At 43.5% G+C, this 17,010-nt stretch overlaps 1 protein-coding gene across 2 annotated transcripts; it reads right to left on the minus strand.

Annotated features, from left to right (window-relative positions):
• Nucleotides 1-4,669: 4,669 nt before the first annotated feature.
• Nucleotides 4,670-16,460, minus strand: dhrs7b (dehydrogenase/reductase (SDR family) member 7B). 2 transcript variants are annotated; one of them, XM_055881929.1, is made up of 7 exons: nt 16,438-16,460; nt 6,606-6,811; nt 6,311-6,429; nt 5,861-6,074; nt 5,620-5,712; nt 5,246-5,398; nt 4,670-5,130 (listed from the first exon to the last, which is right to left on the minus strand). In XM_055881929.1, the coding sequence occupies exons 2-7, from the start codon at nt 6,760-6,762 to the stop codon at nt 4,925-4,927; spliced, it is 942 nt and encodes a 313-aa protein (XP_055737904.1). In that variant the 5' UTR covers nt 6,763-6,811; nt 16,438-16,460; the 3' UTR covers nt 4,670-4,924. The 2 variants fall into 2 exon arrangements, with proteins under 2 accessions (XP_055737904.1, XP_055737896.1); XM_055881921.1 differs by lacking the exon at nt 16,438-16,460 and adding an exon at nt 16,098-16,203.
• Between the last annotated feature and the right edge of the window lie 550 nt (nt 16,461-17,010).

Here is a 17,010-nt window from a genome sequence, read left to right on the forward strand (position 1 = left end):
GTTAGTCCCCTTATATACTAACAAGTTATATTTGCATGATTCATATTATTCTTAATTCATAATTAATGTTTGCTTCATGCATGTGACAGACCAATATCTCACAAGGATTCTCTCTAAGCTGAGACCTTGAAACTGAGATATCCCTTTCTCTAAACAAGGTTTTGGGCGTACTGCCAAATTGCAGATACTGATAATGAGGATTCGTTAAATCAGTCACTTGCATAAACAGAGAAATGGGTTTTTAGAAAAGCACAAACATAGAACACAGAAATGTATTAATAGAAAAGCACCAACATAACATTTTCCATCACACTACTCAAACTGTCTCCTGCAGAGAGGAACTATGACGTCTGCAACTGGGAGCTCTTGGCTGTGAAGTTGGCATTAGAGGAGTGGAGACACTGACTGGAGGGTGCCAAGGACTCATTTCTCATCCTCACCAACCATCGGAACCTGCAGTACATACGGACAGCGAGGCGGCTGAACCCGCTTCAAGCAAGGTGGGCCCTTTTCTTCATTAAATTTGAGTTCACCTTGTAATATCACCCAGGTTCAAAGAACATCAAAGCTGATACCCTGTCACGTCTCTATGATTCAGGAGAGGTTCCTGTTCTGAGTGCACCCATCATTCCACCCTCCCGAGTTGTTGCCACCATGCTTTGGGACATATATGTGGACATACGCCAGGCTCTGGAGAGAGAACCCACACCTGCTACCTGTCCTCTAGAGCGCACCTACATTCCCACGGGGATAAGGGATCAGCTGTTGACCTGGGCGCACACATCTCTCGACGCTGGACACCCAGGTATCACCTGCACTATTCAATCTGGTACTGGTGGCCCGACTTGGCACAGGACATCACTCGCTATGTCAACTCCTGCTCCGTATGGGCCCAAACTAAATCTCCCTGGCACGCTCCAGCAGGGAAACTCCTTCCCCTCCCCGTGCCTCAGCGTCCTTGGCCTGTCCATTCATTTCGTCACTGATTTCCCCTCTTCTGATGCTTTCACTACTATTATGGTTGTTGTGGACAGATTCTCTAAATCCTGCTGTTTTTATCCTTCTCTCTGGTCTTCCTATCGCTCTCCGGGTCACTGAGGCACTGTTCCAGCAGGTCTTCCGGAGGAAGGTCATAGTGTCCCCAAATTCACGTCACGGGTATGAAAAGCCTTCAAGGAGAAGCTGGGGGTCACGGTCAGCCTCACTTCCGTGTACCGGCGTCAGTCCAACGGGCAGGTGGATAGGATGAACCAGGAGCCGGGGAGGTTCCTTAGGTCCTGGCAGTGACTCTTGCAGGGGGAGTTGGCCCGGTTCCTTCCCTGGGCGGAGTACGACCAGAATTCACTGCGTCACTCCTCCACCGGGCTGACCCTCTTACAGCCTGCCCTGGCTCTGTGGACCCAGAGCCAGACCGACGCTCCTGCTGTGGACGAGTGATTCAGGCGTGCAGAGGAGGTTTGGAACTATGCCCATGTGAGGCTCCAGCGCGCCGTCAGAAGGAAGCTGAGCCCCCGGTTTGTGGGGCCCTTCAAGGTCCTTCTGAGAGTCAGCGAGGTAACCTATAGATTACAACTCCCCACTAAGTACCGAATCTTACCCTCTTTTCATGTTTCCCTTCTCAGGCCGGTGGTTCCTGGTCCCCTGGCTGGGGCCGTCCCCTGAACACCCCTCCACCTGCCCTGGACATTGATGGGAGCCCCGCCTATGCTGTCAGGTCCCTTCTGGACTCCCAACGTCGTGGGGGTCGGCTCCAGTACCTGGTGGACTGGGAGGGGTACGGTCCAGAGGAGCACTGTTGGGTCCCGGTGGACGAGATACTGGATCCCATCATCATCCAGGATGTCTTCCGGACCGGCCCACTCCGAGCCGCACGTCAGGAGGGGGGTACTGTCATGCCTACTCCTGCTCTGGCGCTCAGCGGTCTACTAACCACCGGTCCTGGCAACCCACATTGCGCGCACACCTGCTCCACATTGTTATGCATACCTGGACTTCATCATAACCCTGATTACTCTCCCTTATTTTCCTCCCCTATTGGTAGTTACAGTCAGGACTCGTGAGAGGTGACGGTCGAGAGCCATGCTTCATCCGAAACACGACGCTGCCAAGCCGCACTGCTTCTTGACACGCTGCTCGCTTAACCTGGAAGCCAGCCGCACCAATGTTTCGGAGGAAACACCGTACAACTAGCGACCGTGTCAGCGTGCATGCGCCCAGGTCTGTAGTGGCACCACTAGCACTGTGATGCAGTGCCTTAGACCGCTGCGCCACTCAGGAGGCCCCAGTCTTCAGGCAGTATTGGTTTTGTTAACGTTCAGTACGCTACTCCTGTTTTGATTATCTTCATGTTTCTTATTATTAAACTCACCTTCTGCACCTGCTTCCTGACTCCCTGCGTATACGTTACAAATATCCTCTTCGATATCTCTCTTGTAGTGGAGATAAATGACGATAAAAACTTTGAGCAAGCCCTCCCTCTTGGTGAGTATTTAATTTATAACCCTTAAAGCAGGGCTTCCCAAATGTTTTTACTCATGGTCCCACTTCCAGCATTGGGGAACATCCCGCACAGACAAGATTTGCTTAGAATTCTGTGGCACTATTTTATAGTATGAAGAATACAATTGAACATAGCTGAATAAAATAAAGTATATTTTCTCCAAATGAATACCGAAGGAGTGCGCACATGCGGCTATGAGAAACAGTTATTTATGCAACTTTAGTTGTGATACAAACATTGAGCTATATATTAATACATTCTAAGGCTGCATGATGTACCTCTAATGATGATTTTTTTTTAAATATGCATGAAAGGCATGAGCTCTGCATTGTTTCTTGTGCAGGCTGCACACACTTCATCAGTCTCTCATTCACAATTTGACAAGCACTTGATAATATTCTCAACAGGCCTTGAATTCCCTGGCGGCTTCCCCCTTGTGTGGCCATAATGCCCCCTAAAAAACCCATGGCTTTTGCAGCCAAAGTGGCTGTTGTGCCCATGGGCTGAATATAATAATTAGAATTCCCTTCTCACAGCAGCCTTGCTCCGAAGCACCTCTCACTCACATGGCTCTCTCAGATGTCTCAATTCTTATTAGCCAATGCCCTTCATGTGATCAGGTCCTTCTCACAGGCATCTCATCTCGACTGCAGTAGGCTACAAGTGAATACAGACACATTGGGGATGCAACAGCGTGCGTCCTTCATCGAATTCCGAGGAGCATTTTGAAGATGTTAGGCCTACTCATCTTATGTGGACAGTTCTAACAAACAGCAAAAGCACTAGCCTATGTCAATCTAATATCCCCCATAGTACAAAAGTTGACCTATTCTATTGATCAACTTGTCCTTCTGTGCAAGAACATATTCTGGGACAGTTGCGGGATGTGATAGATCCCAAATTAATACCACTCGCATCAAACCTAAAAGCAATTAGGCTGATGCAACAGATCAGAACGTTTAGCTTAAAATGTTGATAAACTATTAGGCTATTTCTTCACATAAGCGCAGCAATGCGCACACGGCAGTAGGCTATAAGAGCGAATGTTCCAAAATGCAATCAATTAGCTGTTCTCAAAAGTGACCGCAAATGTGACTATAATAAAGCATTACATGCATAAAGGTGCTTTTTTTTTTTCATCCCCAAACTTGAAACTCATGTGCCGCCTATGTATGCCAGTTAAGCTCTACATCGATTGTAAAGCGGCTTAATTTAAGTTATTTGGGACACTTTTTAGTTGTGATCCAAACCTTATCAGAACATATAGGCCTATGGGCTAGATGACGTGAGGTGTGCAACTATGATTTCAAAAAGTTGCAAAAAAGGCGTGTGCTGTTTCTTGCGTTACTGCACATCATTCACAAGTGATAGGCTAATATTCTCACCCATCATTTAATCTTGTCTTTACATATAATAAATAATATATGAGTGAAATTAGTTTTGATTTAGAATGGCCCATTATCATGCACATGTCTCGGGGCAGTGAAAAGAATACATGTCATCTATGCACTTGATTAGCTAATGGAGGACGTTTTTCAGGTCGCCCAAAAAGTTATATATTGCAGCTTTAATGTAAAATAGAACTTCTAGAAATGTTACATGGTTACATTGCAAGAACATTCTGAGAAAATTGCTGGACTGAGTCCCATCCTATGCTCCAGAAAATGTTTACATTTCTTGTTGGATTTTTTGATCACAATGTTCACTCCAATTGTTCTGTATTAATGTACATTGAAATTCTCAGTCAGCATGTGTTACATTGTATTAGGCTTCTGTACACGTTTTCACCCTGTCCTGTTTATAATTGTATTGTGCTTGTATACCCGAGGTCACAAATAAATATCCTTTGAGAGAAATAAGGTTATTAGAAACAATCCCTGAATGCAATACCTTTTTGTTAACCTAAAAGTCTATACTATATCTGCACCATTGACAGATTTGTTCAAAAACAATAACCATCACCTAATACAGTATTCCATAATGAAGAACTCACAGATGACAGAGCAACTGAGGTTTCTAACAGGTCTATGAGCTAAGCCAGTAATGGTGGTATAGCTCAGGGGCACACAGCGGCATCAAATTGATCATCTGTATTTTTGTTTAATTCACAAATGATCATGAACACAAACTCCAAAGCTAATCATTTCAACAAATGAAATGTACTCAATGTTCAGGTTGCTATGAAATTTTATTACACATCAATATCATAACTGTTAATGTGATCTACCCTGAACACTTCGCAAGATGTTAACCTTGAAGTTGAAACAGCAGTTTGTAAGATTTCCAGTTATTTCATCTAATGAAACACTACACATCACACATTGTGGCTTTAAAACAAAACAACTTTTCCATTTGCAAGTTAGTGTGCATTAATCAATTTATCCATTCCCATAGTTTTGCCCCATTTCCTCTCCCTCCAACTTCTCACTCATCTTTGGATTTCTGCTCCTTGCGGGCCCGAGAGGCCATGACTTTGAAGAAGAGGGCGGGCCACAGGGTGCGAATGTAGATGGCCAGAGTGGGCAGGGGCCCAGCCAAAAGGACCTCTTTACTCCTGTGATGGACAGCCTTCAGGACCACTTGGGCCACATCTTTCGGTTCCTGCCCCAAAGCTGTCGTCTTATCCAGGACTTCACCAGAGTAGAAAGGAGAGAAATAAATAGATGACTAATGTAATTACAGAGGGGAGGGGAAAGGCAGAGAATGAGAGAGAAAGAGAGTGGCCAGTTAATTCCTCTCCATTACCTCCATATTTGGAGCCATCCCCCGTGACAGCGTTAAGAGACAGGTTGGTTCTGATGTAGCCAGGGCTGACCACTGTCACCTGGATATTGTAGCGCTCCATCTCAGCCCTCAGACAGTCAAAGTAAGCCTGGGTGGCGTGTTTGGATGCCGCATCTGCTCAAAACACATTGTTTTGATTCCTTTACTAGTACAGATATCACTGATACCCGTTTCACCTTCACTGATACCCGTTTCACCTTCCTTTGGAAATGTGCTGTATTATAGTTTGTAGATTTGTTGTGATATACATTTTCCAAAAGATGTTATATATGTTATTTCATGGATAATTATTTAACCTGTTATAGGGTTGGCATCACTATCACTACATTACTCACAAGCTGATCTGTAGGGGATAGCAATCTTCCCCTGGACACTGCTAATGACCACTACGTGTCCACTGTGCCGGCGAACCATGGAGGGCAGGAGGGCTACAGTTGGAGAGAGAGAGGGATGGAGAGAAAGGGAGAAAACAAAAAAAGTTGAGAGAAAAATCAAGAGACTACATGAGCTCAAGACATGAATGTCATTTGACCACAGAGAGAGTACATTTGGAAATCGGGTGATCATAACCTTTACCTTGAGTTAGAGCTATGGGCCCAAAGTAGTTGGTGTCCATGACGTCCCTCTGTACGGAGATGTGTGTCTCCAGGATGTTGCCGCGGTGACTGATGCCGGCGTTGTTGATGAGGACGTCCACGTGGCCGTAGCAACTCAGGATCTCCTTTGCAGCCATGGCAACCATCTCCGCTGTGTCGGACAGGTCAAAGATCACCATACAGGGGGTGTACGTCTGCCGGTGATGTCATAAGAATTCAAGACATGTCATAAGAATTCAAGGGGTGCATCTCAATAGTCAAATTTGACTCTCCCCCGTCTCCTTTCCTTCATCTGACATGATGTAAAAAAGCTGAACTGGTGAAGGCAAATTTCTAGTATCCAACTAATCGCTCTCCCTTATCTTATGTTTTCAGATCAGCCCAGTGGAGGAAGAGGAGATGAGAAGTGAGTAAGTGTGTGTCTCTATACCTGCTGCTGACTGTCTGCTGCGGTGGCTATGAGCTCCTGAACTACGTCCTGTAGCCTGGCTCCGTCCCGGCCACACAGAACCAGCCTTGCTTTGGCAGCATGGAACACCCGAGCACACTCTGCAACACAACACACACACACTATTTTAAAGGTATAGTTCACTTTGAACTAGTACCTAGAACCTTTGAGTATGTTTTTTATTTTATTTTTGTGATTCTGTCTCTGTCTATATTGTGTATGCTGCGAAATTGCCTCATTGAGGACATAAAGTTTTCTAATCCAAAATAACACTCACCTCTCCCCAGGCCAGAGCTGGCTCCAGTGATGACCACTACAGTGTCCTGGATGGTAGCCCCCTGTTGGAGCCTCTGGAGCAGCCGGTAGAGCAGCACCAGCCCCAGCCCCAGCCCACCCAGGACCAGCGGCACCACTCCGCCCATTACACGCTCCATGGCTGGGATGATAGTGTCGGGTGGTCCGGTCCAAATCAGTTTACCCTGCCTGGACAACACACAACCACTTCTCTTCAGGATTTCCAAGCTGCTTCCCAAATAGCACCCTATTTTCTATATAGTGCACTACTTTTGATAGGAATCTGGTCAAAAGTAGTGAACCGTGTAGAAAATAGCATCATTTCAGAGGCAAGTTAGAGGCTGCCAACTTGTGAGGATCAGCAGAAATCATTGCCCACCAAATGATAATACCGTAAAACTTTTCTTTAATAGCGCAGGCGTTTATTTGCTTAAATCACTGAACACAACAGGCGCTAAGTAGAGACCGACTTCTATTTGAGCCAGGCGTCTATTTCCTTAATGAACACATCTTTTGCATTGTTTAACTCCAGCATTCACTTTCAGCATTTTAATCAATTTCTAAATGTCCTGCACTAATGTGTTATGTACACACTGTGTCATTTCTTTTGTTTTCGTACACTTTAGTAAAAAATACAAAAAAAAAAACTTTCCTTGACAGAATAAGGCCAATAATAGTACATTATGAAACGCTGTGATAAGGCCGTGACCTCAGATTTCCCTTCAAAATAAAAGTCCCACAATGAAGGTGGTAAAGAATTATACAAATGGTCGAAATTCTTACCATTTTATGAGGAAATGTAAGCGGACTTAGGATTTTGTTTAACAATATGAAAAAAGAAATGAAGTTAATCGCCTTTGTAGCGCAAATAATAATATAGCATTGACATTGTTAACAGCATTAAAAGTAATGATTACTAGATAGTTATGGTAACAGTAATAAATGTTATTTTTTATAATACTTCTATTAATAATAATAGTAATAACAATATTAATAATAATATTATAATAATCAAATTTAGAAAACACTTGTTAATTAGCCCATTGGTATTGCACGATGTTCAGCACATTTTTCATATTGGACATACATATTGTGTCACAGTAAAGGGGGGGAGGTCCATTGTACTCAGGAGCACCTCTATTTACTAAGAGAGTTTTCATCTGTATTTTTCATAGTGTTTTTACCATCACAAACCAATGCTGGCACTAATACCACTCAACAAGCTGTATAGGGCCATAAGCAAACAAGATAATGCTCATCCAGGGGTGGTGCTCCTAGTGACCGGTGATTTTAATTCAGGAAAATTGAAATTCGTTTAACCTCATTTCTACCAGCATGTCACCTGTGCAACTAGAGGGATAAAAACTCTAGATCATCTTTACTACACACACAGAGACTCATACAATGCCCTCCATTTGGCAAATCAGACCATAACTCTATCCTCCTGATTCCTGCTTACAAGCAAAAACTCAAAACAAGAAATATCAGTAACGCGCTCAATATGGAAGTGGTCCGATGAAGCGTTTTGCGAATGAAGCGATTGAATCCCGGAACATATTCCAGTCTGTGCTCACAAAATGTTTTGTGAGCACAGACTGGAATATGTTCCGGGATTCATTCGATTGCATTAAGGAGTTTACCACATCAGTCACCGGCTTCATTGATAAATGCATCGACAACGTTGTCCCCACAGTGACCATACGTACATATCCCAACCAAAATCCACGGATTACAGACAACATCCATACTGAGCTAAAGGCTAGAATTGCTGCTTTCAAGGGGCAGGACAGTAATCCGGACGCTTAAAAAAAAATCCCGATACGCCCTCGGACGAACCACCAAACAGGCATAGCATTAATATAGGACTAAGATGTGGCAGGGAGTGCAAACTATCATAGATTACAAAGGGAAACCCAGCCGAGAGCTAAATGCCTTCTATGTTCGCTTCGAGGCAAGCAACACTGAACCACACGTGAGAGCACCAGCTGTTCCAGACGACTGTATTATCACGCTCTCCGTAGCCGATGTGAGTATGACCTTAACATTCACAAGGCCGCAAGGCCAGATGTATTACCAGGACGCGCATTCAGAGCATGGGCTGATCAGCTGGCAAGTGTCTTCACTTACATTTTTAACCTCTCTCTCTGACCCAGTCTGTAATACATACATTACCAGTCAAAAGTTTGGACACACCTACTCATTCCAGGTTTTTTCTTTATTTTTACATTGTAGAATAACAGTGAAGACAACTATGAAATAACACACATGGAATCACGTAATAACCAAAAAAGTATTTAATATTTGAAATTCTTCAAAACAATGCAATGGTGGAATTGCTGCAAATAAACCACTACTGAAGGACACCAATAATAATAAGAGACTAGCTTGAGCCAAGAAACACGAGCAATAGACATTAGACTGGTGGAAAACTGTCCTTTGAGATTTTTGGTTCAAACCACTGTGTCTTTGTGAGACACAGAGTAGGTGAACAGATGATCTCTGCATGTGTGGTTCTCACCGTGAAGCATGGAGGAGGTGGTGTAGGGGTGCTTTGCTGGTGATGCTGTCATTGATTTATTTAAAATTCTAGGCACACTTAACAGGCATAGCTACCACAGCATTCTGCAGCGATATGCCATCCCATCTGGTTTGCGCTTAGTGGGACTATCATTTGTTTTTCAACAGGATAATGACCCAACACACCTCCAGGCTGTGTAAGGGCTATTTGACGAAAGAGAGTGATGGATGGCTGTATTAGATGACCTGGCCTCCACAATCCCTCAACCTCAAACCAATTGAGATGGTTTGGAATGAGTTGGACCGCAGAGTGAATAAAAAACAGCCAACAAGTGCTCAGCATAGGTGGGAACTCCTTCAAGAATGTTGGAAAAGTATTCCAGGTGAAGCTGGTTGAGAGAATGCCAATAGTGTGCAAAGCTGTCATCAAGGCAAAGGGTGGATACTTTGAAGAATTAAAATAACACTTTTTTGTTACATTATTCCATGTGTCATTTCATAGTTTTGATGTCTTCACTATTATTCTACAATGTAGAAAATAGTAAAAATAAAGAAAAACCCTTGAATGAGTAGTTGTGTCCAAACTTTTGACTGGTACTGTACATGTGTAAAGCAAACCACCATAGTCCCTAAGAATGCCGTATTCATCGACCTGGCTAAGGCTTTCAACTCTGTCAATCACAACATTCTTATTGGCAGACTCAACAGCCTTGGTTTCTCAAATGATTGCCTCACTTGGTTCACCAACTACTTCTCCGATAGAGTTCAGTATGTCAAATCGGAGGGCCTGTTGTCCAGACCTCTGGCAGTCTTTATGGGGGTGCCACAGGGTTCAATTCTCGGGCCGACTCTCTTCTCTGTATACATCAATGATGTCGCTCTCGCTGCTGGTGATTCTTTGATCCACCTCTATGCAGACGACACCATTCTGTATACCTCTGGCCCTTTGTTGGACACTGTGTAAACTAACCTCCAGATGAGCTTCAATGCCATAAAACTCTCCTTCCGTGGCCTCCAACTGCTCTTAAATGCAAGTAAAACTAAATGCATGCTCTTCAACCGATCGCTGCCCGCACCTGCCTGCCCGTCCAGCATCACTACTCTGGGGGGTTCTGACTTAGAATATGTGGACAACTACAAATACCTAGGTGTCTGGTTAGACTGTAAACTCTCCTTCCAGACTCACATTAAACATCTCCAATCCAAAATTAAATCTAGAATCAGCTTCCTATTTCGCAACAAAGCATCCTTCACTCATGCTGCCAAACATACCCTCGTAAAACTGACCATCCTACCGATCCTCGACTTCGGCGATGTCATTTACAAAATAGCCCCAACACTCTACTCAACAAATTGGATGCAGTCTATCACAGTGCCATCTGTTTTGTCACCAAAGCCCCATATACTACCCACCACTGCGACCTGTATGATCTCGTTGGCTGAACCTCGCTTCATTCTCGTCGCCAAACCCACTGGCTCCAGGTCTTCTATAAATCTCTGCTAGGTAAAGCCTTCCATGACTGGAACGAACTGCAAAAATCTCTGAAGCTGGAGACTCTTACCTCCCTTACTAGCTTTAAGCACTAGCTGTCAGAGCAGCTCACAGATCACTGCACCTGTACATAGCTCATCTGTAAATAGCCCATCCAATCTACCTCATCCCCATACTGTATTTATTTATTTAATCTTGCTCCTTTGCACCCCAGTATCTCAACTTGCACATTATTTTTCTGCACATCCTACCATTCCAGTGTTTAATTGCTATATTGTAATTACTTTGCCACCATGTCCTATTTATTGCCTTAGCTCTCTTATCCTACCTCATTTGCACATGCTGCATATAGATTTTTCTACTGTATTATTGATTGTATGTTTGTTTATTCCATGTGTAGCTCTGTGTTGTTGTATGTGTCAAACTGCTTTGCTTTATCTTGGCCAGGTCGCAGTTGCAAATGAGAACTTGTTCTCAACTAGCCTACCTGGTTAAATAAAGGTGAAATAAAAATAAAATGCCAAGGTAACCTGTTTAAATTACTTCCACCCTATAGCACTCACATCTGTAGCCATGAAACACTTTGAAAGGCTGGTCATGGCTCACATTAAAACCATCACCCCAAAAACCCTGGACCCACTCTAATTCACATACTGCCCCAACAGATCCACAGATGACGCAATCTCCATTGCACTCCACACTACCCTTTTCCACCTAGACAAAAGGAACACCTACGTGAGAATGCCGTTCATTGACTACCGCTCAGCGTTCAACACCATAGTGCCATCCAAGCTTATCACTAAGCTAAAGACCCAGGGACTGAACACCTCCCAATGTAATTGAATCCTAGACTTCCTGATGTGGCACCCCCAGGTGGTGAGGGTAGGCAACAACACATCTGCCACGCTGACCCTCAAACGGTTTTATATTTTATTGAACCTTTATTTAACTAGGCAAGCCAGTTAAGAACAAATTCTTATTTACAATGACGGCCTACCCCGGCCAAACCCTAACCCGGGCAATGCTGAGCCAATTGTCCGCCACTCTATGGGACTCAATCACGGCCGGTTGTGATACAGCCTGGAATCGAACCAGGGTCTGTAATGATGCCTCTAGCACTGAGATGCAGTGGCTTAGACCGCTGCGCCACTTGGGTGCATGCTCAGTCCCCTCCTGCACTCCCTGTTAACCCATGAGTTTGTGACGCGACGGTGGTAGGTCTGATCACCGAAGACGATGAAACAGCCTATAGGGGGAGGTCAGAGACTTGCCATTGTGGTGCCAGGACAACAACCTCAACGTGGGCAAGACAAAGGAGATTGAGGACTACAGGAAATGGAGGGCCGAACACACCCCCATTCACATTGACGGGGCTGTAGTAGAGCGGGTCGAGAGCGTCAAGTTCCTTGATGTCCACATCACTCAGGAACAATCATGGTCCACACACACCAACAGTCATGAAGAGAGCACAACAATGCCTCTTCCCCTCAGCAGGCTGAAAAGATTTGGCATTGACCCTTATAATTAAAATGTTATTCAACTGCACCATTGAGAGCATCTTGACAGGCTCCATCACCGTCTGGTATGGCAACTGCTCGGCGTCCATATGCAAGGTGCTACAGAGGGTAGTGCGTACAGCCCAGTACATCACTGGGGCCGAACTTACTGCCATCCAGGACCTCTATACCAGGCGGTGTCAGAGGAAGGCCCTGATAATTGTCAGACTCCAGCCACCAGACTTTTTTCTCTGCTACTGCACGGCAAGCGGTACCGGAGCACCAAGTCTGTGACCAAAAGGCACCTGAACAGCTTCTACCCCCAAGCCATAAAACTGCTGAAAAGTTAATCAAATGGCTACCCGGACAATTTACACTGACCCCCTTTATTATTTATTTTAATTGTTTTGGATTGACTCCCTTGCACTGGCTCTATTCACACTCACTAGACTCTACCCTCACACAGACACATTTTACATACGCTGCTGCTACCCTCTTTGTTATCCTGATTGCCTTGTCACTTTTACCCCTACTCACATGTACATACCTCAACTACCCCGTGCTCCTGCACATTGACTCGGTACTGGTACTCCTTGCATGTAGCCTTGTTATGGTTTTTATTGTGTTACCATTTCCTTTTTATTTAGAAAATATTTGTCCTACTTTTTAACTCTGCACTGTTGGGAATGCGCTTGTAAATAAGCATTTCACTGTAAAGTCTACACCTTTTGTATTTGGCACATGTGACCAATACAAATTTGATTGATTTCCAAATACACAGAGTTTACACCCCAAGGAGTGTCATTGCTCATCTGCAGCCCTTAAAGAGGGGCCAATCAGCTTAAATCCAATAGTTTTTTAAATATTGGGGACACACAATTTTCTGTAAATTGTGTCATGGTAAAAAGGGGGTCCATTCTATTCAGATGGGCTAATGGGACAATTTGGAGCAGTGGCAGTCGGTGCAGTTTAAGATGAGTTTGAGTTTATTTTTACAGAGACAGTGCACATTAATCAACGTTTCAGTAAAAGTGCCGGTTTTAGCCAGCCGGCAAATTTTCAACCGCAGTCCCTGGGCAGGTTATTAAAAACAATAACAATACAGACAATTAATGAGCAGTGAGCACATGCAGAGCAACATAGGACAAGCAAGACGTTGCATGCAGACAGAGCAACGTAGCACAAAAAGCAACAAGACAAAACCCATAAAAGCAATAAAGTGTCTTCATGTTTTTTTGTGAAAGTGTGATAGGTGGTGCAGTTGTGTGTTTCTGATGGCAGGGTATTCCAAACATGGGAAGCTCTCACAGAGAAAGCAGATTGACTAAAGGTGCTTTTCCTTAAGGGAACTACAGTCACCTCTCATGGCAGACCTTGTGGATCTGCTGCCATATGTTTCGGTTTCCTGTTTAACAAAAGTACTGAAGTGGAGGGGGAGCCAGGCCATTTAGGATCTTGAATACAAGACATGCGTCGGTGTATTGCACAAGATTTTTCCAACTCAGGAGCTCATGCTTTCTGAGGATGTAACAGTGATGATGGCTATTGGGCTTCCTATCAAGCCTTTGAGAGCTTGTTTGCAGACAGACTGAATGTGTTTTAATGTTGTACAGCAAGCTTAGGCCCAACTAGTCAAGCAGTATGTTAAGTATCATAGATTTGAAGTACATTTTTGCTACTTCTGTAGTCAAACAATTTCGTATAAATCGGAAATTAGCTAGGTTGAATTTGGTTAGTTGAGGGAGGACACTTTTTTAACGAGCATGGCCTTATTTCTATTACAGTATATTGGATGACTGTCATTCATTTTCCATCCCCTCAGCTCAATGTAACATCGATAGGTTTAGGCTACTACATGATTGTAAAATTTTCCCTATACCCATCATGAGGTTGCTACAACCTAGCCTATGAATGAAAGTTTATAACATAGCATGGCCTTGTTATGGGTTGAGAGAAATTTAAGTAATCAAGGTGACAGACAGTGACACATTCAATACCGCCTTGCAAACTCTTGCCTGCAATACCGCCTTGCACACTCTTGCCTGCATCTAGCTGATCTAGGGTGTAATCATTAGTCCCAACATTTGCAAACAAAAGTTTATTGGACAAATTCAGGTATGTTTATCCCCGTTTAAGAAACATTTCAACAACAGAATCGTTGGAATAAAAACCCCCGATCACATGCTAACACAGTTCACTTTCATAGCAGCCACATGCAAACAGCATGATCACATCTACGCGCTCTCATAACACCTTTTCCCTTCGCCTGTGGACTTCAGTGCACAATACATCAGCTGTCTGTGACCATGCAAAAAAAAAAACTTTCCAAGCCAAACGTTCATAAGCACTACACAGCCTACATCATTGTCACCATATTAGCGAACGTCATAGTCAACATAGCTACTAGAACTAACGTGTTAGTAAACCCGCTACAATCATACAGTGTACAGTCAGCAAGCAGTTACACCAGTGGGCCTCCTGTGGCAATAAATTAATAAAACCAAAAGATTACCTTGACATTGAAGAGTTCCAGTGTTGGATAGCCATAGCCAGCTAGCTAACATAGCATCCCTCTCTGTTTGAGTTAGCTAAACTAGGTAGCTGCACAAGTGAAAGTGCAAAAAATACAACAAATAGCTAGTTCTCTCTTCATTTTTAAGAATTTAATTTGTTCAAAACTGTTCAACTATTGTCTTTCGCTCTCTTTGAGTCAACTACTCACCACATTGTATGCACTGTAGTGCTAGCTAGCTGTAGCTTATGCGTTCAGTACTAGATTAATCATCTCAACCTTTGATTGGGTGGACAACATGCCAGTTATACTGCAAGAGCTCTGACAGTTTGGAGGACATCCTCCAGAGGTTGTCTTAATTCCTGTGTATGTCCATGGAAGGGGGTGAGAACCATTAGCCTCCTAGGTTTTGCATTTAAGTCAATGTACCCAGAGGAGGACAGAAACGAGCTGTCCTCCGGCTACACCATGGTGCTACACTAACTAGAGTGCTGTTGAGGCTACTGTAGAACTTCATTGCAAACAGTGGGTTTTAATCAATTATTTGGTTAAATATATTTATTATAGTTTTATCCGAAGAGGATAACTTTATTGTTTCACTATTTTTATGACATTCACTGAGGAAATCCACTGATTCGGAGTACAATGCATTTCTCATCCCAGGGTTGAGGTTCTCTTTCAGCCGGCTCCGCAATGTTTTAGGGCGTTTTCACATATTACATTTTTTACCCTGGTTCGGTTTCCTGGAGTATTTATTTGAATTCTACACAAAACGTTTTGATTTCACAACATCTAAAAAGTTTCTGGGTGTGATTAGTAAAACACACACACTATCATGTTAGGGAGCTAGCTTGTTTACACGGGCAAAAAAGTTCCACGCGACTCACGCTGCCGTGTCACAATACCTGATAATCTGAATATTTTTTTCTCCATTTTACCAGGTAAATTGACTGAGAATACATTCTCATTTACAGCAACGACCTGTGGAATAGTTACCGGGAATGGATGAGCCAATTGTACATTGGGGATCTTGCACCCGCTACTCACGCAGGTCCAAGATTCTTTCCAGCCTGTGTTCGTATGCGTTACGCACATGCTTTATAGCGCGGATCGACACTAATGCAGCTAGCTGTAAGTAAGCGGATCTGCTGGCTAAATACAAAGAAACACACAACAGTAACAGCTGCTGCTATGTTCCGACCGTATACAATGACACACAGTTTGGTCTTCTAGTTAGTTTACTTTGCTACAAGGCAGAACCCTCACATTAAATACAGAATAATCAGTCACTAGCTACACCAGGTGCTAAATCATAAAAAATATTCCACAACCAAGTCTTCTTACTAAAATATGAGCCTAGCTAGTACTGCAGCTACTGACAGATGGCTAATAAACTCAACATGACTAACCAAAGTGCCGCAAATATCTTATGTAGCTATGCCGAATGACTTTACACACCTGACACCTGTCCGTCTGAATCGTCGTCAACATAAAGGTTTGATCATAATATTTGATAGTAATCTTTGTTTAAATCTGAACACCGACAATAGAAAGTAACCCGGAAGCAGCTAGGAAAGTTTAATTCCAGCCAATCAGTTGTATGTGACGTTGGAAGGATTTCTGCCAATCACGTGTAGGCTGTCAATCAGTGCGCATTATTGCTAACCCGGGGTATTCCGTTTTTTAACCAGTGGAAACAGGTTGTATTCCTTTAGTTTACAATAGTTTCAACTCAACACATTATATTTATATGTCACAGCCACGCCAACGCGTCACCAAAGATTATGGATATACTGACAAGATACATGTCTCTCCGCCTTAACAATGGTATTCGTTGTCCACGATGCAGATCAGCTAAACACAGCGGGCTGTCTAGCAACCTTCTATCCTCTCTTTGGATTGGTGGACACATCTCATTATTGTAATCCTGTTTTGAATATCCGATTAGGGTTGTTGACGTCAACTGACTGTATGCTATAGCCTCATGTCATGAATATGCGTAGTCATCTCAGACAACTCTTGAGAAAAAACACTTTATATCGGAGTTGCCGGGAAGTCACGTTTCCTACTTATATTAGTACACTCGTAACAACTTAAGCATTACGAAACTTCTGTTTCATCAAATAAACGTCACGTAGGAAATAAGCCATTGTTTTGTTGACCAAATTCGACACTCATTGACCTCCATAGAAAAACTCATTGCTTGGTGTGCAAAACGACGAAAATACGCCACCTGGTGGAGGCAGATAGATTTTCCACCGACTTGGGACTTTTCTCTGGTATCAACATTCTCAACTGATGTCGACTCTCAAATGCATATCAAGATGATCCAAAGATAGAGCTGGAGGTAATAAGCTAGCACAATTACTAG

Source organism: Salvelinus fontinalis, chromosome 2 (genome assembly GCF_029448725.1).
Source record: "Salvelinus fontinalis isolate EN_2023a chromosome 2, ASM2944872v1, whole genome shotgun sequence".
NCBI lineage: Eukaryota > Metazoa > Chordata > Actinopteri > Salmoniformes > Salmonidae > Salvelinus > Salvelinus fontinalis.

Bases quoted from the DNA above. Each gene is read 5' to 3' on its own strand.
- dhrs7b (XM_055881929.1), bottom strand. From the start codon at position 6,762: ATGGAGCGTGTAATGGGCGGAGTGGTGCCGCTGGTCCTGGGTGGGCTG. The intron at 6,075-6,310 runs GTATAGAGACAC...CATCACCGGCAG, and splicing joins CAGCAGACAGTCAGCAGCAG to ACGTACACCCCCTGTATGGT. The intron at 5,131-5,245 runs GTAATGGAGAGG...ACTCTGGTGAAG, and splicing joins GGATGGCTCCAAATATGGAG to TCCTGGATAAGACGACAGCT.